We start from the raw sequence: 22,572 nt of genomic DNA on the forward strand, positions 1-22,572 counted from the left end.
AACGCCGCCGGGTCAATGCCATCATCGGCCACCGCACAGACCTCTCCGCTAACGCCGCCGGGTCCTCTCCAGGTGCCTCCGTGGTGCCAACCCCGGCCCCAAAATGAATAGATTTTATTAGTGAGGTGTGATTGGGGGGGGGTCTTTATTAATTTATTTTCTTGACGAGATGCTGTTAAAATACAGTATTACTCCAATTCTGAGAAATTTGTCATGAGTAAAGAAACGGTGGCGCAGCGGTAGAGTTGATGCCTCGCGGCGAACGCAGCGCCGGAGACCCGGGTTCCATCCCGACTACGGGCGGCGTCTGCACGGAGTTTGTACGTTCTCCCCGTGACCTGCGTGGGTTTCCTCCGAGATCTTCGGTTTCCTCCCACACTCCAAAGACGTGCAGGTTTGTAGGTTAATTGGCTTGGTAAATGTAAAAGTTGTCCCTAGTGTGTGTAGGATAGTGTTAATGTGCGGGGATCGCTGGTCGGCGCGGACCCGGTGGGCCGAAAGGGCCTGTTTCCATGTTGTATCTCTAAACTCTAAACTAAATACATGCTTTAGACTTGATTTTTGGCATACCACTGGACTTTTGAGCAGTCAAAGACATGTGCTGATGTGCAGTGCATTGTGAAATGCAAGAACAGTAAATATTTGCCAGACCTTCCCCTTTCTTGATAAACAGGATGTCGAAACATCGACTGTCGATTTTAGGATCAAAACTTGACAGAAGGGGCAAAGGCGAGCCATCGTGGATGCTCCCGAGCTGGTACAATGAAGGGCGCATTTGTCTTAAGTTTGTTAATATGCATCGTTAATTCGGTAAGTTTGCTTTTATTACCCTGCAAGGGCAAGCAGTTTTATCTCGTTGAAGCTTCTTATTTTAATTACCACAGACTCTCTATGCAGAAGCAAAAGAGAATTTGGCACTTTCATTTCAATTAATTTAAAACAGCCTCCACATTTCCATCGTTTGTTGTCATGGGGCCATAGGGTGACACGGCGTGAAAACAGGCCCTTCGGCCCAACTTTCCCACACCGACCAGCTACACTAGCCCCATCTGCCCGCGTTTGGTCCATATCCATCCAAACCTGTCCCATCCACGTACCTGCCCTATCCTTAAGACAGTTCGGATCCTAACGTTGGGATAGTCCCTGCCTCAACTACCTCCTCTGGCAGCTTGTTCCATACACCCACTACCCTTTGTGTGAAAAAGTTACCCCTCAGATTTCTATTCAATCTTTTCCCCTTCACCTTAAACCTATGTCCTCTGCTCCTCGATTTACCCACTCTGGGCAAGAGACTCTGTGCATCTACCCGATCTATTCCTCTCACGATTTTATACGCCTCTGGATCCCAGTTGAATGAAAGAAAGGTTTGTAACAAACTATTGCCTGTGTAAAATTAATGCCCGTTTTCTTTGATTTTTTCTTTTTAACCATCAAGTTGGAACATAGTTTGCTTGGGCCCCGTGGCCCACGGCCTGTGAATCAGGCAACTTCAAGATCTTCATGCTCACAAGAGAAGAAATGGGCAATCTGTACTGACGAAGACATGGTAGGTGGAACTGTTGGCACCTCACTCTGTGTGAAGATTTATTATATTGTGTAAGGTGTATGGCTTGTATACACTGGAATTTAGAAGGATGAGAGGAGATCTTATCGAAACGTATAAGATTATTAAGGGGTTGGACACGTTAGAGGCAGGAAACATGTTCCCAATGTTGGGGGAGTCCAGAACCAGGGGTCACAGTTTAAGAATAAGGGGTAGGCCATTTAGAACGGAGATGAGGAAAAACCTTTTCAGTCAGAGAGTTGTGAATCTGTGGAATTCTCTGCCTCAGAAGGCAGTGGAGGCCAATTCTCTGAATGCATTCAAGAGAGAGCTAGATAGAGCTCTTAAGGATGGCAGAGTCAGGGGGTATGGGGAGAAGGCAGGAACGGGGTACTGATTGAGAATGATCAGCCATGCTGGCTCGAAGGGCCGAATGGCCTCCTCCTGCACCTATTGTCTATTGTCTATTGTAAGGCAATGAAATAATGTAATTGTGCATCGTTACTGCAGGGGACCAAATGTCCATCTGGATGCAGAACGCAAGGATTAATAGACGTTCAAAATCACCAAAACGATGACCGGGTTCAAGGTATCCGAGAGAGGTTGGAGAGCTATTCCAAATCGTTTCGGAATACTCACACCACTGTGACTGAGGCTGTCAACAGAATGAGGCAATCTCTGGAAGGAGACGGAAGTGAGTACCTGCAGTGTTTTGTATTTATTTCAGAAAATGTCGCCTTTTGTGTTCGCCTACACGTAAAGAGTTTAAAGTTGCGCACATTTACCATAAATTGTGTTTTTTCCCCTCTTGACATGTCACTAATTCACTGGGACTTTCACGTTCCGATGTTTACAAGACGTCAGATCACCTTTCTATAGGTCTGCAGTTACCATTATGTTTATGTGTAGGAAAATAACTGCAGACGCTGGTACAAATCGAAGGTAGACACAAAATGCTGGAGTGACTCAGTGGGTCAGGCAGCATCTCTGGAGAGAAGGAATGGGCGACGTTTCGGGGTCGAGACCCTTCTTCAGACTGATGTCAGGGGGGGGGCAGCTGCCCCAGTCTGAAGAAGGGTCTCGACCGCGAAACGTCGCCCATTCCTTCTCTCCAGAGATGCTGCCTGACCTGTTGAGTCACTCCAGCATTTTGTGATACATTATTTTTATGTGTTATTTCCCCCCAACCTGCTAAGAATATAAATATGCTGTGAAGGTCAAGTAAAGCAAAGCTACTAATAGTATTGACAACATTGGCTAATAGGAACGATTTGGGCCTATATTTTATGGCATCTTTAAAGTCCTCCCACGAGCTCAATCATGTCTATATACTAAAACTCCCGTTTGTTTTTTTCCTGAACTGCAGCCAAAACGGTGCACGATAGCGCGATAATTTTAGGCCCACCTTTAGGCTCACCGTCACCCCTTTGGTGCTAATGGAAGAAGTTTCATTGAAATCGGTGTTATATTTTTAAAGTTATTCACATTTTAAAGTTTAAATCTATCTCCTAGGGAGGGAGGGGGGAGGGAGAGAGGGGGATGGAGTGGGGGGAGGGGAAGGGAGGTTGGGGGAGGGGAGGAGAGGGAGGGGGTGGGAGGAGGGAGGGGAAGGGAGGGAGGGGGAAGGGAGGGGGAGGGGGGAAGATAAGGGGGGTTGAGGGGGAAGGGGTGGGAGGGGGAGGAGGGAGGGAGGGGGGAAGAGGGTTGAGGGGGATGGAGTGGGGGGGAGGAGGGAGGGAGGGGAGAGGGGGACGGGAGGGGGAGGGGGGGAGCGAGGAGGGGGAGAGGAGAGGGTGCTGCACCAATACAGGAGAGATTTGGGCCCAACGGATCCACTTGGTTTAACTGTAACTGTTAAATATTACTCGGGATTTAAAAATAAATGAAGGTTTTTATTTCCAGCTTATTCCCCTCAATAATGTCTAAAGGGGCATTGTATTTTTACTTTCTCTTTAGGATTCGGTGATACCTACTATCAGCAAGTAGATCATCTGAATACCAGACTTATAATTTTGCAGAATAGAATCAATGAACAAATCCATAGAATAAACCTACTACGAGACAGCATTTTGAAACAATACAAGGACATTACAAGACTAGAGGTAACAAATTCATAGAATCGTAGAATTGTGCAGCAGAAAAACTGGCCCGTAATGGCGACATCATCCATGTCATTCGTAATACCTATCTACATCAATCCCTCTGGCCTATGTCAGGCCCGTAACCCTCTCAGCCTTTTAATCAAATTTCCTGTGCACATTGTTATTGTATCTTTAGAGATACAGCGCGGAAAGAGGCCCTTTCGGCCCACTGGGTCCGCGCCGACCAGCGATCCCCGCACATTAACACTATCCTACGCCCATTAGGGACGATTTTTACATTTACCAAGCCAATCAACCTACAAACCTGCACGTCTTTGGAGTGTGGGAGGAAACCGAAGATCTCGGAGAAAACCCACGCAGGACACGGGGAAAATGTACAAACTCCGTACAGACAGCACCTGTAGTCGGGATGGAACCCGGGTCTCTGGCGTTGCATTCGCTGTAAGGCAGCAACTCTACCGCTGTGCCACCGTGTCTGTTTCAACAGCTCCTATGGCAGCTCATTCCAGATTTGTAAAAACATTACAATTTAAACTTAACCCTCATTACAATTCTCTCCCTTTCACCTTAAAACTGTGCTGTCTAATGCTCGACTCCCCTGCCCTGGGATAAAATCCATGACTATTTACGCTCATCATCTATATACTAAAACTCTTGTTTGTTTGTTTGTTTGTTCCTGAACTACAGCCAAAATGGTACACGAAAGCACGACAATTTTAGGCCGACCTTACTCACCGTCGTCCCTTTGGTGCTAATGGAAGAGGTTTCATTGAAATCGGTGTTATATTTTTTAAGTTATTCACATTTTAAAGTTTAAAAAAACGTACATGCGCAGTTGGGAGGAGGGAGGGAGGAGAGGGAGGGAGGGGGGGGAGGGAGAGGGGGGAGAGGGGGAGGGAGGGGGGAGGAAGAAGGGAGGGATGGAGGGGGAGGGGAGAGGGAGGGGGAGAGAGGGAGGGGTAGGTGGAGTGAGGAGAGGGAGGGGGGAGAGAGTGGGGAGGAGGAGGGAGGGGGAGAGGGGAAGGGGAGGGGGGAGATGGAGGGGGAGGCGGGGAGGAGGGAAGGGGTGGGGGAGGGAGGGAGGGGGGAAGGGGGAGGGGAGAGTGCTGCACCAATGCAGGAGAGGTTTGGGCCCAAAGGGTCCACTTGGTCTAGTAACTTCTCCAAGGTCAATCCTCAGTCTCCTGCATTCCAGTGAGAATAAAACCAGTCCTTCCGATCTTTCCTCATCCCAATACTTGGACTCATGTGTAGGAAGGAACTGCAGATGCTGGTTTAAACAGACACAAGAGGCTGGAGTAACCCAGCGGGGGATAGGCAGCATCTCTGGAGAGAAGGAATGGGTGACGCTTTGGTTCAAGACCGTTCTTCAGACAGAGAGAGAGAGAGAGAGAGAGAGAGAGAGAGAGAGAGAGAGAGAGAGAGAGAGAGAGGGAGGGAGGAGAGGGAGGGGAGGGAGGGAGGGAGGGAGGGAGGGAGAGAGAGAGAGAGAGAGAGAGAGAGAGAGAGAGAGAGAGAGAGAGAGAGAGAGAGAGAGGAGAGAGAGAGAGAGAGAGAGAGAGAGAGAGAGAGAGAGAGAGATAAGGAGGTGTGAAAACAGGACAAGGGGAATGGAGATCAAGGAAAATGTAGAATAGATCATCGTTAGCTGGGAGAAGGGTAACAACAAAGCAAACGGAGATAAAATGTAGTCGGAGACACTCAGACTGGTCAGAGAACTGGGAAGGTGATGGAGAGGGAGGGAAAGCATGGGTTACCTGAGGATAGAGAAGTCAATGTTCATACAGCTGGGGTGTAAGCTACCCAAGCAAAATATGAGGTGCTATTCTTCCAATTTGCACTGGGCCTCACTCTGACAATGGAGGAGGCCCAGGACAGAAAGGTCAGTGCGGGAATGGGAGGGGGAGTTAAAGTGTTCAGTCTACACTTGTACTCATTACCTTGGCCTATGAAGCCTTGCACACGCTCTTCACTACCCTATCCCTCTGTGTCTTTGTACATCAAAGTCTCTTTGTGCATCAAAACTTTCCATTTACTCTGCAAGTCCCACCAAAATGCATCACCTCACACTTGCATGGATTCTCCACCAAATGCCTGATCACAACCTTCTTCACTGCCTATGACTCCACCAATCGTTGTGTCATCTGTAGCCAACCTATATTCTTATCCAAGTATTTCATAAATGCAACAAACAACAGTTTTTTGCAGTACCAATTCATCTCAACACCATTTGTTGTAGACTTCCAGTCCGAAAAACACCCGTCCCCCGCTCCCCTCTGCCTTCTATCACCAAGCTAATTTTGGGTCTAATTTTCCAACATGTGTCAGATCCGTCATGCTTTAACCGTCTGGATCAGCCTACCATGCTGGTGGAACTCAGCGGGCCAGGCTGAATCTGTGGAGGGAAATGGACAGACCCTGTTTTGGGTCCAGACCCTTTTTCAGACAGGCTGGTAAACTGTACCTACCATTCTGCCATCATTAACATTCATCGTTATTCAAAACTCCATTGGATTTGTTAGGGATTAAGGTGGCACGGTGGCGCAACGGTAGAGTTGTTGCCTTACAGCTCTTTGAGCGACAGAGACCGATCCTGTCTGTACAGAGTTTGTACCTTCTCCCCATGACCACGTGGGTTTTCTCCGAGATCTTTGGTCCCCCCCCACACTCCAAAGATGCACAGGTTTGTAGGTTAATTGAGGGTATAAGTGTAACTGTCCCCAGTGTGTGTGTAGGATAGTGTTAATGTGCGGGGATCGCTGGTCGGTCGGTGCGGACTCGGCGGGCTGAAGGGCCTCCAAATTATTCTTATTTGTTAGGTTGACATTGATATCAAGTTTCCGCGCTGTGTCCCTAAACCAAACTAAACTAAACATGATATCTCATGTTCTGAAGATCATGCTGATTCCCACTAATCACCCTCCGCCATTCCAAATGCCTTTTCATTCATTTAAAACTTCACTTTTTTATTATATTCTCCTATTTTTGCAGAGGGAAATTTAGTTCATATTTCAAATTCTTTCAGTTATGAGGAGGCCTTAGGTATTGCTATAGGTTTTGCAGCAAAGGTGATTCACAGCCAAAGTGGTAGTAGCTCGGGTCTTATCAGCTCAATAGTTTTATTTAGAAACATAGGAGCAGGCCATTCGGCCCTTCGAGCCAGCACCGCCATTCAATATGATCATGGCTGATCATCCACAATCAGCACCCCGTTCCTGATTTCTCCCTATATCCCTTGATTCCGTTAGCCCCAAGACCTATATCTAACTCTCTCATTTGTACCTACTACCTGGCAGATAGGTCAGTCTTTTTTAATACCTGGACCTCCTGAGCTTTAGGGCACACCTCGTTGAATTTAGTTAACGAGACCGCATAAGGAAAACAGAAAGAAAATGGTTTCAATTTGAATTGCTTTTAAAATATATTTTGCATTGTTCAATACGTTTTTAAAATCCTCCAAATTATTCTTATTTGTTAGGTTGACATTGATATCAAGATACGAGCTTGCAAAGGATCTTGTAAAAAATCGTTCGTTTACCACATTGATGGAGAACATAATGCACGCCTGGAGAAACATTTTCAATCTCTGACTTCACTCACAATTGAAAGGATTCAATACAGAAAACCATCACACACATTCAAAGTGACAGAGTTAAGCACCTCTGGAACCAGGCGGCATTTTAAAAGTGGGTTAGATGAAGAAACATATCCTTCTTTCTGGGATGAAGTGAAACCAAAGGAATATGCCCTAGAACGGCTTACTGAAGGTGCAAGTGGTAGTGGAAGTTTATATCATAGTGACACCGATAGTGTAGCTCCACACTCAAATGGAAAAATAGCAACTGATGCAAGTGGTGAAAGGGGCATATCTCGGGGTGACAGTGTAAGTTTAAATGGACGTCATCATTCAGTAGGCGAGTGGGTGCCCTTTCTCTCAAAGAATGGTTCCTCCCTAACAACACACACTTCACATGGGTCTGTAACGACCATAACAACCATTTCAAACGATGGCAAAGCTACCAAAACAGTTACACCAGGTGCAGTTGACGACTTCCCTTTCCAAAGTGAACATTTTTCGGGGATAAAAGGTGAGGTTAAGGGGTCTGGATCAAGCTCACTTTACAATCCTGATTTTGACAGGCTTCAGATTTCAGGCACGTCTAAGACCGGTAGTAAAACAGTTCATTCGAGGACAATCACAGTCACTGGTAACTTAGATGACAATTCGGACCGCGACGACTTCAGTGATTTTAGCAATTTTGAGGACAACCCGGCAACAGATGGGATTAGTGGGTCAACAAAGACATTTACAGTTTTTCACACAACTAAATCACACCACTGGTCCAGTAGCGATAATGCAAAGGGATTCACAGATCCCCAGGTAGCTGATGAGCCCAGTGTTCAAGCTGATGAAACCAGTGACGATGAGCAACCAATCGCTTCGAAATGAACAATAATGACATGAAGTCAGCATGATAAAAGGTATGTTCAATAACTATACCTTCTTTAATTATACGTTATGAGCTGCTCACATAGAAATCCGAACAGTACAGCATAAGAACAAGTGCGTTCTGAAGGAACTGCAGGTGCTGGTTTAAACCGAAGGTAGACACAAAGTGCTGGAGTAACTCAGCGGGGACAGGCAGCATCTCGGAAGAGAAGGAATGGGTGGCGTTTCAGGTCGAGGCCCTTCATCAGCCCGAAGAAGGGTCTCGACCCGTTCTCTCCAGAGATGCTGCCTGTCCCCGCTGAGTTACTCCAGCATTTTTCGTCTGTCTTCAGCATAAGAACAAGCCCTTCGCCACACAATGTTTATGCCGATCATGGCGCCAAGATCAACTCTTATCTGCCTGTACATAACCCATTTCCCTCCATATCCATATATCTATCCAAATGTCTCTTAAATGCCACTATCGTATCTGTATCAACCACCACTCCCAGATTGGTGGCACAGTTCCTGCCTTACACCGCTCATAGCACCGGATTCCCGGGTTCAACCCCGACTACAGCTGCTGTCTGTACGGAGTTTGTACGTTCTCCCCGTGACCTGCGTGGGTTTTCTCTGGGATCTTCGGTTTCCTCCCCCACACTCCAAACACATACAGGTTTGCAGGTTAACTGGCTTGGTATCAATGTAAATTGTCCCTAGTGTGTGTAGGACAGCATTAATGTGCAGGGTCGCTGGCTGGTGCGGACTCGGTGGGCCGATGGGCCTGTTTCCACGCTGTATCACTGAACTAAACTAAAGTTAAAAAATCAGTCCATTCCAGTCACATACCAACCCTCTGTAAAAAATAAACTTAGCCAAGGTATCTACTTTGCCCCTCTCAGCTTCAAGCTATGTCCTCTAGTATCTGATTTACTTTTGGTAATGTTCAAAATCAGAGATATAGTAGGTAATTTCAATGGAAGTAGAATATATATAGTTTTCTCCTATAGAAACCTTTACTCATGTCTGAGAAGATAATAATGGGAGACAAAGAACATTGATATTTTCCCAGAATCACTTTTCTTTTTCTTTTTTTTTGTCCAAACTGGTCATTTGAAATGCATACATGCAGCCTACATACATACCTTGGGATCAAAATATGCAATACATACATTAGACATCCTGGTCAATATCAGTCCTAATTTTTCGACTTTTTTTGCCAGGATTTACTGTCTCAACGCAATGATTGTACCACCTGTGGGTTAACATGAGAAAAGTCTTTCTCAATGGTCATCATAGCAGCTTGTATTCTCTAACTTCTTTGATCAATTTGAGAAACCAAGGCATGTTTTTTGGCCAACATTTGGCAACGTTTGACACTGACAAGGAAATAAATGGATTAGGGGGGGAGGGGAGTGCATGGTCAGATGTGTTCATTGTAAAGGGTGATCCAAATGGAAGGAAGATTTATCAAGGGGCAGTAAAGTTTTGGCTTTAAATTCCTGCATCTGGAAGTTAGATCTGATAGTGTAGCTGTGATTAGGGGCAAAGGAAGTGGAAGTGCAAAAGGCAACGTGACATTAAAAACTGAAATTTCTTCGAGAATTTTAAGTGGATGGGAATGGTGAAACCATAGTAGTATTCGTTGACAATTGCAAGAATTCTTGCTATTGAGGGAGTGCCGCGTAGGTTCACTAGGTTAATTCCCGGAATGGCGGGACTGTCGTATGTTGAAAGACTGGAGCGACTCGGCTTGTACACACTGGAATTTAGAAGGATGAGAGGGGATCTTATCGAAACGTATAAGATTATTAAGGGGTTGGATACGTTAGAGGCAGGAATCATGTTCCCGATGTTGGGGAAGTCCAGAACCAGGGGCCCCAGTTTAAGAATAAGGGGTAGGCCATTTAGAACGGAGATGAGGAAAAACTTTTTCAGTCAGAGAGTTGTAAATCTGTGGAATTCTCTGCCTCAGAAGGCAGTGGAGGCCAATTCTCTGGATGCTTTCAAGAGAGAGTTAGATAGAGCTCTTAAAGATAGCAGAATCAAGGGATATGGGGAGAAGGTAGGAACGGGGTACTGATTGTGGATGATCAGCCATGATCACATTGAATGGCGGTACTGGCTCGAAGGGCCGAATGGCCTACTCCTGCACCTATTGTCTATTTAAAGCTAAAACATAAGACGCTGGTAACACTCAACATGATAGGATCGGTGAGTTACCATTTCAAATGGGGTGGGGTGGGGGTGGGGAGTCAGTCTACCCCATGACAGAAGGGGGAGGAGTTGTACAGTTTGATAGCCAGGGGGTAAACAGGAACCCAACTATTAGTACGTTTTTTTAATGCTGGCTGAAAGACACTGACCAGAAATTCTGAGAATTCACCTGTTCATCTTCAAATATTGCAGTGTGATCTTTTTGATGGGTGTGTGCTGTGAAATTTGAAGGTTATCTAAAGGTGCACCTGGTTTATTTTGCAGCAAACCGAGAGAATGGAAAACTTCTCAAAAGGCTTTCGGGCCTTATCAACTGCTTGCTGGTTACTGGTTAAAGAAGAAAGTCTTTCTTCCCTCATTTCAATAAAGATATGTGACAGTGGACAAGAGCTGGGTGTTTGTTTGTTCCCTTACCGGTAATACCAAAATAAGAGCTTGCTTCTTATTGATCAAAGAGTCAAGTCAAGTTTATTTGTCACATACACATACAAGATGTCCAGTGAAATGAAAGATTACCCACAGTCCAGCAATAGAGCAATAAAAATAAGCAATTTCACACACAATCACAAACCAACACAAAACAAAAAAAAGAAACATCCATCACAGTGAGCCTCCTCCAGTCCCCTCCTCACTGTGATGGAAGGCCAGAATGTCTTTTCTCTTCCCCTGCCGTCTTCTCCCGCGGTCAGGCTGTTGAAGTTGCCACGTTCCAGGCCGTGCCGGACGGTGAAAGGTCCTCAGCGGGCCGACCCAAGCCCCGCGATCCGGGGCGGGCGAGGACGCTGCCGCTGCACGTCGGGGCGGTCGTGTCTCCCGACATTGAAGCCCCCGCCGGGCAGAGAAAATCCCGCGGCCTATTTCAGGCCGCGCCGTACGGTGAAAGGTCTGCGGCGGGCCGACCCAACCCCCGCGATCCGGGGCGGGCGAAGACGCTGCCGCTGCCGGAGCTCCCGATGTCGGCCCCCATCCAGGGCAGGGCCTGCGAGCTTCCGAAATCCACGCGGCCCGCGGCAAAGCCCCCGGAGCCTCCGAAGGCAAGTCGCAGCCGCTCCCGCAGCACCACCGCAGCCTCCGAAGGCAGCCAGCTCCGCAGATGGTAAGTCCGGTCCGCGGGCTCTGCGAACCAGAGCCCAGGTGGTCCCAGGTGGAGGCCGCCAGGCCGATGGTAGGCCGCAGCGGGAACGGAGACACGACCCAGAAAAAAGGTCGCAACTCCGTTCGGAAGAGACAATTTTACAGTCCCCCCCGTCCCACACATAGTACACAACCACAAAAAACTACATCACATCTAAACACTACGATCAAAACAAAAAACAACAAAAAACACAAAAGACAAACGGACTGCAGGTGAGCCGCAGCTACACTACACTACTGGAAGGCGGGTCAGATAGCATCGCTGGAGAAAATGTATCGGTGAGGTTTCGGGTTTAGACCCTTCGTCAGACTGAAGGGTGTCGACCTGAAACGTCGCCTATTCCTTTTCTCCAGAGACGCTGTGTGACCCGATGAGTTACTCCAGATTTTTGGATCTAGCTACGGTTTAAACCAGCATCTGCAGTTCCATCCCACACTACGGGAAGGGGCTGTTGTACCTGATTCTGGTTCAAACTCAAAATCTGCGCAGATCAAATTAAGGATCAACAGATCAATGAGCTGTTTTTGCTATTTCATCATAATCATGATCATACTTTATTAGCCGAGTATGTTTTGCAACATACGAGGAACTTCATTTGCCACAGTCATAACAATAAAAAGCAACAGGACACACAAAATACATTTTAACATGAACATCCACCACAGTGACTCCTCCACATTCCTCACTGTGATGGAAGGCGAAAAAAAAGTTCAATCTCTGGGATCCAGGGCACCTTGGCAAAATGGATAAAAAACTGGCTTAGTGACAGAAGGCAGAGGGTGATGGTAGAAGGGTGCTTCTGTGACTGGAGGCCGGTGTCCAGTGGGGTGCCGCAGGGATCGGTGTTGGGTCCCTTACTGTTTGTAATCTACATAAATGATCTGGATGTCAACGTACAGGGCATGATCAGCAAGTTTGCAGATGACACAAAGGTAGGGGGGTGGTGAATAGCGAAGAAGGGATCTGCAAGCTGCAGGAAGATATAGATGAGATGGTCAGATGGGCGGAGCAGTGGCAGATGGAATTTAATCCTGAAAAGTGCGAGGTGATGCACTTTGGCAGAAATAACTTGGAGAGGGAGTACACCATGAATGGAAGGACCCTAGGGAAGACAGGGGTACAGAGGGACCTTGGAGTACAGGTACACAAGTCCTTGAAGGCAGCAGGACAGGTGGACAGGGTGGTTAAAAAGGCATATGGGTTACTGGCCTTCATTAGCCGGGGCATCGAATATAAAAGTAGGGGGGTGATGATGGAATTGTACAGAACACTGGTGAGGCCACAGCTGGAGTATTGTGTACAGTTCTGGTCACCACATTATAGAAAGGATGTGATAGCTTTGGAGAGGGTGCAGAGGAGATTCACCAGGATGCTGCCAGGGATGAAGGGCCTCGGCTATGAGGAGAGACTGAGCAGACTGGGGTTGTTTTCCCTGGAGCAGAGAAGGCTGAGAGGTGACATGATCGAGGTGTACAAGATCATGAGGGGCATGGATAAGGTAGATGGCGGGGAACTTCTTCCACTGGTGGAAGGTTCAACAACGAGGGGACATAGATACAGGGTAAGGGGAGGGAGGTTTCGGGGGGATGTGAGAAATAACTTTTTCACCCAGAGGGTGGTTGGAGTCTGGAACTCACTGCCTGGGGTGGTGGTGGAGGCGGGAACACTCACAACGTTTAAGAGGCATTTGGATGGGCACTTGAAATGCTACAACATTCAGGGCTACGGTCCAAATGCGGGAAAATGGGATTAAAATTAGACTGTGTTTGGTAACGGGCGGCGCGGACACGATGGGCCGAAGGGCCTCTTTCTGTGCTGTAGGACTCTATGACTCTATGACTCTTCCCTTCTTTGTTCTCGCACAGTCGGGGGCCTCGAGCCTTCCGTTGACGGGACGATCTTGACTCCCGTAGCCGGTGGTCGGGCCTTCCTCGTCGGGGCGATCAAGCTCCTGCATCGGGGGGAATCTCAGCTTCCCCGCGCCGGGCGATCGGATCCCAGGTCAGGGCTGGTCGAAAACCTTCTGCGGCTGGTGCTTCCCGACATCGGTCTCTACCCGAGACTGCGAGCTCCTCGGTGTTAAAGTCCGCAGGCAAGGGATCGCACGCTCCGATGGTAAGTCCAAGGTCCCGCGGTGGGGCTCAGAGTCAGTACCAAGCAAGGCCGCCAGCTCCACGACGTTGGGCCGCAGAGCGACCGGAGATACGATCCGGAAAACAATCGCATCTCCGGCAAGGTAAGAGATTGAAAAAAGGTTTCCCCCGACCCCTCACCCCCCCCCCCCGCACATAAAACAAACCAGAGAACATTAACACAAACTTTTTAAAACACACTAAAAATAACAAAAAGAGACGAAAAGCACAGACAGACTGCAGGCATGGCTGCCATCGCTGACGGCGCCATCCGGTGGTGTACTTTAGACCAATAAATACTGGGAAGGATGTCGACAAACGCATTTTCATGCACATTGCCGAAATGCATGATAACATTGAAAGATAGACACAAGATGCTGGAGCAACTCAGCGGGATAGGAGGTATCTCTGGTGAGAAGGAATGGGTGACGTTTTGGGTTGAGACCTTTCTTCAGACTGAGAGTCAGGGGAGAGGGAGCCTAGAGATATGGAGGGGTAAGGCGTTGAAACGACAGATCATAGCATAAGGAAATATAGGTCCACCACTGGTTTTCGGCCATTTGAAACTGAGGTGAGAAGAAAGGTTTTCACCCAGAGAGTTGTGAATTTGTGGAATTCTCTGCCACATAAGGCAGTGGAGGCCAATTCACTGGATGAATTTAAAAGAGAGTTAGATAGCGCTCTAGGGGCTGGCACAGGTTACTGATTGTGGATTGTGGCAAGGGATATGGGGAGAAAGCAGGCACAGGTTACTGATTGTGGACGATCAGCCATGATCACAATTAATGGCGGTGCTGGCTCGAAGGGCCAAATGGCCTCCTACTGCACCTATTTTCTTTGTAACAATGATACAACAGTTCAGACTTTATTGCCTTCCATCACGGTGAGGAATGTGGGGAACCCGCTGTCGTGGATGTTTATGTTAACTTTTATGTAGTTATGTGTCTTGCTGCTTTTTTTTAGTATGGCTGTATGGTAATTCAAGTTTCACTGTACCTTAATTGGTACACGTGACAATAAACGGACCTTTGAACCTTTGAAAAATACACCTCTGGCCCACTCATTATACCCTAAAGCACCATAGACTAGAAATTTAATGAAACACATATATTAAATGTAAAGTAAATTACGGCAGGGGAAGAGAAGACATTCTGGCCTTCTATCACAGTGAGGTGACTGGAGGAGACTCACTGTGATGGATGTTTCTTTTTGTTTGGTGTTGGTTTATGATTGTGTGTGTAATTGCTTATTTTTATTGGTCTTATTGTTGGACTGTGGGTAATCTTTCATTTCACTGCACATTTATGTGTATGTGATAAATAAATTGACTATTGACGAAAGTTGTAACAAAACTTGCATTTGATTCATGGATAACCTGAGTGCTGGTTCGTGAGTTGTTCTCGGAAGTCCTGAGGAGGGTCAGATCAGATCAAGGGCGGCACGGTGGCGCAGCGGTAGAGTTGCTGCCTTACAGCGAATGCAGCGCCGGAGACCCGGGTTCCATCCCAACTACGGGCGCTGCCTGTACGGAGTTTGTACGTTCTCCCCGTGACCTGCGGTGGTTTTCTCCGAGATCTTCGGTTTCCTCCCACACTCCAAAGACGTGCAGGTTTGTAGGTTAATTGGCTTGGTAAAAGGTAAAAAAATAGTCCCTAGTGGGTGTAGGATAGTGTTAGTGTGCAGGGATCGCTAGTCGGCACGGACCCGGTGGGCCGAAAGAGCCTGTTTCTGCGCTGTATCTCTAAACTACACTAAACTAAAGATACACTAAAATATACTAGTAAAAACAGACTAAAAAGAACAAAAGTTGAAATGAAGAGACCGGCTGTTGGCGAGGCTGCCATGTATGGCGCCACCCGGTGGAAGTGGAATATCAAAGTTATATTTTGAAATTATGGGATATGGAGATCAAGCTGAAATGTAGGTTGAATTAGAAGATTAACTACAATGATTTTGAATAGAAATAGCAAGTTCATTTGCTCTTGTTATACTTCTTTTTCTAAGGTATTTACTGCCATCTTTTGCCTGCCCGCATCTCTTTTTCAGCTTTCTACCCCCCCCCCCCCTCCCCTCTACAATCAGTCTGTTGAAAAGTCGTAACCAAAATGTCGCCTACCAATTCCCTGCACAGACGCTGTCTGACCCGTTGAGTTCCTCCGGCACTTGGTGTTTTACGCAAGATTCCAACATCTGCAGTTCCTTGTGTCTCCTACTTACAGTAGGGTTCAGTTTCAGCGTATTAATGGAGAGGACAAAGGCAAATCTTTGATTACAATTCATTTCAGTGCCTGAAGGGTTTTCTGGAGCCCTGTAGACTCCCAGAAGACTTCCCGACGGGCAGTGTGGATTGGGAACGCGGCCGGAGGCCTTTATCGAGGCGCCGCGGTCTCGGTGCCTCCCGGATCGCCGCGTGGAAGCCCGGGTCGAGGCCCAGCCGGGGCCTCCCGGGACGGACGGAGGAGCCGAGGCCTCGCGGGTCGGAGTCCAGGTCGGCGGACCAGCTGACGGAGCCTGCAGCTGGGGCCCGGATCGGCACCACGGAGGCGTGAAGCGGGGCGTCGACTGCGGTGAAGCCTCAGCGGCGGTGAAGCGGCGGCAGTGGTGAAGCCTCGCGACGATGGTGCCTCGGCGGTGGTGAAGCCTGGTGACGGCGGCGATGCTTCGATGGCCGACGGTTGACGAGGGCATGGAGGACCACCGTGAGGTTGGCGAAGAACAATGGAGGCGTGGAGGGAACGCCATGAGGGGGGGGATGAACAATGGAGGACCCGGCGTGGAGGGAACGCTATGAGGGGGGGGGGGATGAACAATGAAGGACCCAGCGTGGAGGGAACGCTATGTGGGGGGATGAACAATGGAGGATCCGGCGTGGAGGGAACGCCATGAGGGGGGGAGAAGAACAATGGAGGACCCGGCGTGGAGGGAATGCTCTGGGGAGGGTGGGGTGAACAAATGGGGGAGCCGGCGTGCTTTGTAACTTTGTCAGCGCCGTAGGTGGCTGCTATTTGTATACATTGGGTATGCAAGCAAAGAATCTCACTGTGCCTCGTCACAAGGGCAGCACGGTGGCGCAGCGGTAGAGATGCTGCCTTACAGCGAATGCAGCGCCGGAGACTCAGGTTCGATCCTGACTATGGGCGCCGTCTGTGACGGAGTTTGTACGTTCTCCCCGTGACCTGCGTGGGTTTTCTCCGAGATCTTCGGTTTCCTCCCACACTCCAAAGACGTACAGGTTTGTAGGTTAATTGACTGGGTAAATGTAAAAATTGTCCCTAGTGTGTGTAGGATAGTATTAATGTGCGGGGATCGCTGGGCGGCACGGACTCGGTGGGCCGAAGGGCCTGTTTCCGTGCTGTATCTCTACATCTAAATCATGTGACAATAAAGTATTCCTATTCCTATTCAAAGTTTGGCTGATTGTCAGTAAATGAGTAAAGGGGAGCTTTCAAAGAGCAGATGGTTTCATGACAGATTGGATATATTGGATGGGAGCTGCAGAGATTTTTTTAATCTAATGTCCTAAACGTCTGATGGATTAATGAATGCATGCTGATCTTTTCTTCTGGGATTTGATTCTATTAACTTCAGTATTTGGAGGTTTTGATTGGAAGTGCTTTGAAAAGTGCATAGGTCCTTCTCCGTGGATTGTCACCGTGTCGTGGTGGAGAAGCTCGTGTGGTCCTGAGATCCTGAGAGCGATGCCGTTTGGAGCTACGCTCCTAGTAGGGTCACCCATGGCAGTAAGGTCGAGGGGGAGGTTGCTGACAAAGAGCAATCCAACCAAGACCTCAACGGTGTAACTGGCAGAGGATGACGGCTGACTTTAGTGGAGCGTCACAACGGCTGGGAAGGCGGATGAAGGCTGCAGTGGGCAGGTGCTATAGACGCTCACGCCACCACGGGTCTCGGGCAGATGAGGCTCGTCAGCCTGTGAAGGCAGTCCATCTAGGAGAGGGAAAACTCTGATCTAAAACCTCCACTGCCTTGTGGCCGTATCCAGTCATGGAAAAGACTCCAGGAGTAAACCTCAAGAAAAATCCCGAGTTGGAGTCCCTAAGGCAGTTCGTCGTTGTCTACAACCTCGTTCTGGCAGCTCCAGGATGCATCACCCATGGTCAGCCATGACCGAGGGAGGCCTTAGCCTTAACCTAGCTTTGAAAATAAATCAGAGGGATGTGAAAAGAAATTTATGCTGCCATTTACTGTGATTGGAACAGTTCTGCTTTTAAAGCAAATAAAGTGCATTCAATAATACATTTCAAAAAGCTATTGGATAAATACTTACATTGGAGCATTTGTCGGACTATGGTGAACAAGTGAAATTGAGTAATTGGATAGCTTCTTTAAAGAGCTGGCACAGGGAGAAAGGGCTGAATGGCCTTCTCTGACCTCCGTCATTCTATGATTTTATGCTGGAGCCCAAAACTGCCTGCATAAAAAATAATTATAAAATATAAACCTGGTTACATTTAAATAACCATTTTGCAAATAATTTTGTAATCCTGCTAAATGATAAATTCATAATTCACATTAAAAAAAAGACACAAAGTGCTGGAGTAACTCAGCTGATCAGGCAGCATATCTGGAGATTTGGATAGCCTACTGCCATGATATTCCCCTTAATCATTAAACTCCCCGTTGTCTTTTACCCCCGCCTGTCTCACCTGCAACATCTACACTGCCACATAAAAGGAGCTCTACTAATGCACTCTTGTTGTTGTTGTTGCTACTTTGCAATTTTGATTTGCCATTTTCTCATTCACTTCCAAAATGCCGGTTTTATGTGGTCATTCTGTTTCCAGTGTCAGCTTGCTAGATAGAGCTCTTAAGGATAGCGGAGTCAGGGGGTATGGGGAGAAGGCAGGAACAGGGTACTGATTGAGAATGATCAGCCATGATCACATTGAATGGTGGTGCTGGCTCGAAGGGCCGAATGGCCTACTCCTGCACCTATTGTCTTTTGTCTATTGTTCTGACATCGTGACTGAGACCAAGGCTGGCGTTACCATGTGTAGGAAGGAACTCCAGATGCTGATTAAACCGAAGAGAAACAATGGAAATTGGACGAACAGCACCTCACATTTCACTTGGGCAGCCTACTACCCAGAGGTATGAATATTGATTTCCTCTAACTTCAAGTAACTCTTGCTTTCCCATTCTCTCCGTCTATCTCCACCTTGGCTCTCCGACTAGTTACACTGTCCTCCTCATTAATTTTACTGTTTGAATGCCTCATTGTCATCTTCCCATCAGCCATCAATGAACTATTCTACATTGAAGATAGACACAAACACACACATATATATGAATGCATGCAAGATCAGCATGCAAGATTCATTAATCCATCACACATTTAGGACATTAGATTTAAAAAATCTCTGCAGCTCCCATATATATATATATATATATATATATATAAAATAAGATAAATTTGTGCAGAGTGCGTGTTTGAGCAATACAAGGGAATCTGCACAAAAGAGGGAGGATGGGAGGGAAATAAGAAAAAATAAAATCAGAGAAATTAAGCAGAGGGGAAAAACATTTAAAAATAGAAATATACAAACATGTGTGAGTTGATAGATGAGATATAGTCTGCATGTTAATGGTATCATCACACATACTGTTCCCCTACAACACTGATTACACTGCGAGAGGCAGGGCGGACGGCGGGGAGTTTGCTTACTAAAATGGCGGAGTGGTTCATCTTGCTCCTCTGGTATCTTTGGGTGTGAGTGCGGCGGAGGCCGCTGTGGGCGAGTGTCGCTGTCGCCGGCGGCCGGGCCGGGCCGGGCGGTGGAGGGGGAGGCCAGGCAGGGCCCAGCGTTGCCGCGGTGACCGCAGGCCTGAGGCCGGGGACTCACTAACTCACTCGCTCCGCGCTGGGGACTCGCTCCGCGCCGGGGACTAGTTCGCTCCGTGCTGGGGACTCGCCGCTCCGCGCCGGGGACTAGTTCGCTCCGCGCCAAGGGACTCGCTCCGCGCCGGGGACTAGTTCGCTCCGCACCGGGGACAAAAGCGGCTGCAGCAGCGCCGCCGACAGCTGGACCGCAGTCATGGTGGAAGTGGGTTCACAGTGAAACAAAACACCCACCCCCGGCTTCTGTGGGCCCGGGGGGTGCGGGGAGAGGAGGGGGAGGAGGGGGAGAGGAGGGAGGGAGGAGGAGGGAGGGAGAGAGGAGGGAGGGAGAGAGGAGGGAGGGAGGGGGGGAGGGAGGGAGGGGGGGGGGGAGGGAGGGAGGGAGGGAGGGGGAGAGGAGGGAGGGGGAGAGGAAGGAGGGGGAGAGGAGGGAGGGAGGGAGGAGGGAGGGAGAGAGGAGGGAGGGAGAGGGGGAGGGAGGGAGGGGGGGAGGGAGGGAGGGGGGAGGGAGGGAGGGAGGGGGAGAGGAGGGAGGGGGAGAGGAGGGGGAGAGGAGGGAGGGAGGGAGGGAGGGAGGAGGAGGGAGGGGGGGAGGAGAAAGTGGAGGGTGAAGAGGAGGGGAGAAGGAAGCTGAGGGAGAGGGGAGGAGAGAGGTTGGGGAAGGGAGAGGAGAGGGGGAGGTGAGAGGAGAGGGGGGAGAGAAGAGGGGAGGCGAGGGTGAAGGGGAGAGGAGGGAGGTGTGAGGGAAGGAGGGAGAGGAGGAGGAGGGGGGAGAGGGGTTTGGAGGGAGAAGAGGAGGGTAGGGAGAGAGGGGGGTAGGGAGTTGGGTAGGGAGTGAGAGAGGGGGAGAGGAGAGGGGGAGGGAGAGAAAGGAGAGGGGGAAGGGAGAGAAAGGAGAGGGAGGAGAGAGAAAGGAGGGGAGGGGGGTGAAGAGGAGGGTAGGGAGAGAGGAGAAGGTAGGGGAGGGAGTGAGAGGAGGAGAGGGGGAGGGAGAGAAATGAGAGGGGGAGGGAGAGATGAGGGGGGTGAAGAGGGTAGGGAATTGGGGAGGGGGAGGGAGAAGGAAGCGGAGAGGAGGGAGGGGGAGAGGAGAAGGAAGAGGTGGGTAGGGAGTTGGGGAGGGAGAGAGGGGAGAGGAAGGAGAGGGGGGGTGTTAGAAAGGAGAGGAGAGAGGGGGGGAGAAAGTAGGGAGGAAGAGAGGAGAGAGTTGAGGATGATCGGGGAGGAGAGGGGAGGGGAGAGAGGAGAGATGGGGAGAGAGGGAGGGGAGTGGAGAGAGAGGAGTGGAGAGAGAGGGAGGGGAGTGGAGAGGGAGAGAGGAGAGGCGGGTTTTAATCATGTCTTTTTTGTTCAAGAATCTCACAACTTTAACTTTTCGTAAGCATTTAGTCATGCTTTAATTTTTATTCTAAAACCTGAGTTAAATATTTTTGCTATTTATCAGGAGGTGCAGAAACACTCGGTACACACGCTGGTATTCAGATCTCTAAAAAGAACTCATGATATGTTTGTCAGTGATCATGCCAAGCCTATTTCAGCAGATGAAAAAAGGTAAGTGCTTGCAATCTTTACTTTCAGGATCGCAGTGTAATCTCTTTGGATCTTAATAATAATAATAATAATGCATTACATTTATATAGCGCTTTTCATATACTCAAAGACGCTTTACAGGGATTTAGAGAACATAGGGAGGTGAATAAATAGATAAATAAGTAAACGAACAGAGAAAGGAGACAGAAGGTGAGGTGACCTTCAGTGGTTGAAGGCAGTACTGAACAGGTGAGACTTCAGTGATGTTTTGAATGTGGTGAGTGTGGAGGAGTCTCTGACGGTTTGGGGTAGTGAGTTCCATAGGGTGGGAGCAGCGATGGAGAAAGCCCTGTCCCCCCAGGATCTGAGTTTGGTCCGGATGTGGGGGGATAGGAGATTGGCAGCAGCAGAGCGGAGGGTGCAGGTGGGAGTGTGCCTGTGGAGAAGGTCGGTCAGGTAGGATGGGGCCAGGTTATGGAGGGCTTTGTAGGTCATGAGGAGGATTTTGTACTGGATTCTCTGGGGGATGGGGAGCCAGTGGAGTTTGTAAAGGACGAGGGTGATATGGTCACGGATCGGGGTGTGGGTGAGTAGACGGGCAGCGGAGTTTTGAATGTATTGAAGTTTACTGATGATTTTTGAGGGTGCGCCATAGAGGAGGCTGTTGCAGTAGTCCAGACGGGAGGTGATGAAGGCGTGGATGAGGGTTTCTGCCGCTGTGGAGGAGAGGCATGGACGGAGACGGGCAATGTTTTGGGGTGGAAGAAGGCTGTCTTTGTGATGTGTTTGATGTGTTTGTCGAAGGAGAGGGTTTGATCAAAGATGATTCCAAGATTCCGGATGTGAGGGGAGGTGGATACTGGGAGACCATCAATATTGAGGATGAAGTTTTGGGTGGATTTGGTGAGCGTTTTTGGACCAATGATGATGATTTCAGGTTTGTTGCAGTTGAGTTTGAGGAAATTTGATTGAAGCCAAGATTTTATTTCAGTGATGCAGTTTGTCAGTGTAGAGTGTGTGGTGGTGGAGATTGACTTGGTGGAGATGAGGATCTGGATATCATCGGCGAAGCAGTGGAAGTTGAGACCATGACGGCGGATTAATTGACCAAGGGGGAACAGGTAGAGGATGAAGAGGAGGGGGCCAAGGACTGAGCCTTGGGGGACACCTTGGGGGAGGGGAGCGGTGGGGGATTTACAGTTGTTAATGGAGATGAACTGGTGCCTGTCAGAGAGGTAAGATTTGAACCAGGATAGGGCTGTGCCGGTGATGTTAAAGGAGGTTTCAAGTCGGGTGAGGAGAATGGAGTGATTTATGGTGTCAAAGGCGGCGCTGAGGTCAAGTAGGATGAGGATGTTGAGGTTGCCAGCGTCGGAGGAGAGGAAAAGGTCGTTTGTGCTTTTGAGGAGCGCAGTTTCAGTACAGTGGTTGGAGCGGAATCCGGATTGGAAAGTTTCATACAGGTTATTGGTAGAGAGGTGGTATTTGAATTGGGAAGCTACAGCACGTTCCAAAACTTTGGACAGAAATGGTAGGTTGGAGATTGGTCTGAAGTTGTTTGGGGTGTCGGGGTTGAGACCAGGTTTTTTCAGAATGGGGGTGACAGCAGCGATTTTGAGGGATGGCG

At 48.7% G+C, this 22,572-nt stretch overlaps 2 protein-coding genes across 2 annotated transcripts in view; both read left to right on the plus strand.

Moving 5' to 3' along the window:
- Positions 1–673: 673 nt before the first annotated feature.
- LOC144597802 (uncharacterized) lies at positions 674–10,678 on the plus strand. The gene is made up of 6 exons (XM_078407404.1): positions 674–810; positions 1,436–1,546; positions 2,054–2,237; positions 3,500–3,645; positions 7,124–8,127; positions 10,556–10,678. The coding sequence occupies exons 1-5, from the start codon at positions 763–765 to the stop codon at positions 8,093–8,095; spliced, it is 1,461 nt and encodes a 486-aa protein (XP_078263530.1). The 5' UTR covers positions 674–762; the 3' UTR covers positions 8,096–8,127; positions 10,556–10,678.
- Positions 10,679–19,524: 8,846 nt separating this feature from the next.
- plrg1 (pleiotropic regulator 1) overlaps positions 19,525–22,572 on the plus strand; it is a 37,163-nt gene continuing 34,115 nt past the window's right edge. The window contains exons 1-2 of the mRNA XM_078407432.1: positions 19,525–19,620; positions 20,860–20,966. Of these exons, the coding sequence (XP_078263558.1) occupies positions 19,612–19,620; positions 20,860–20,966 (116 nt within the window). The 5' untranslated portion in view covers positions 19,525–19,611. The remainder of the gene's footprint in view (positions 19,621–20,859; positions 20,967–22,572) is intronic.

Source organism: Rhinoraja longicauda, chromosome 1, assembly GCF_053455715.1.
Source record: "Rhinoraja longicauda isolate Sanriku21f chromosome 1, sRhiLon1.1, whole genome shotgun sequence".
In the NCBI taxonomy this organism is placed as follows: Eukaryota; Metazoa; Chordata; class Chondrichthyes; order Rajiformes; family Arhynchobatidae; genus Rhinoraja; species Rhinoraja longicauda.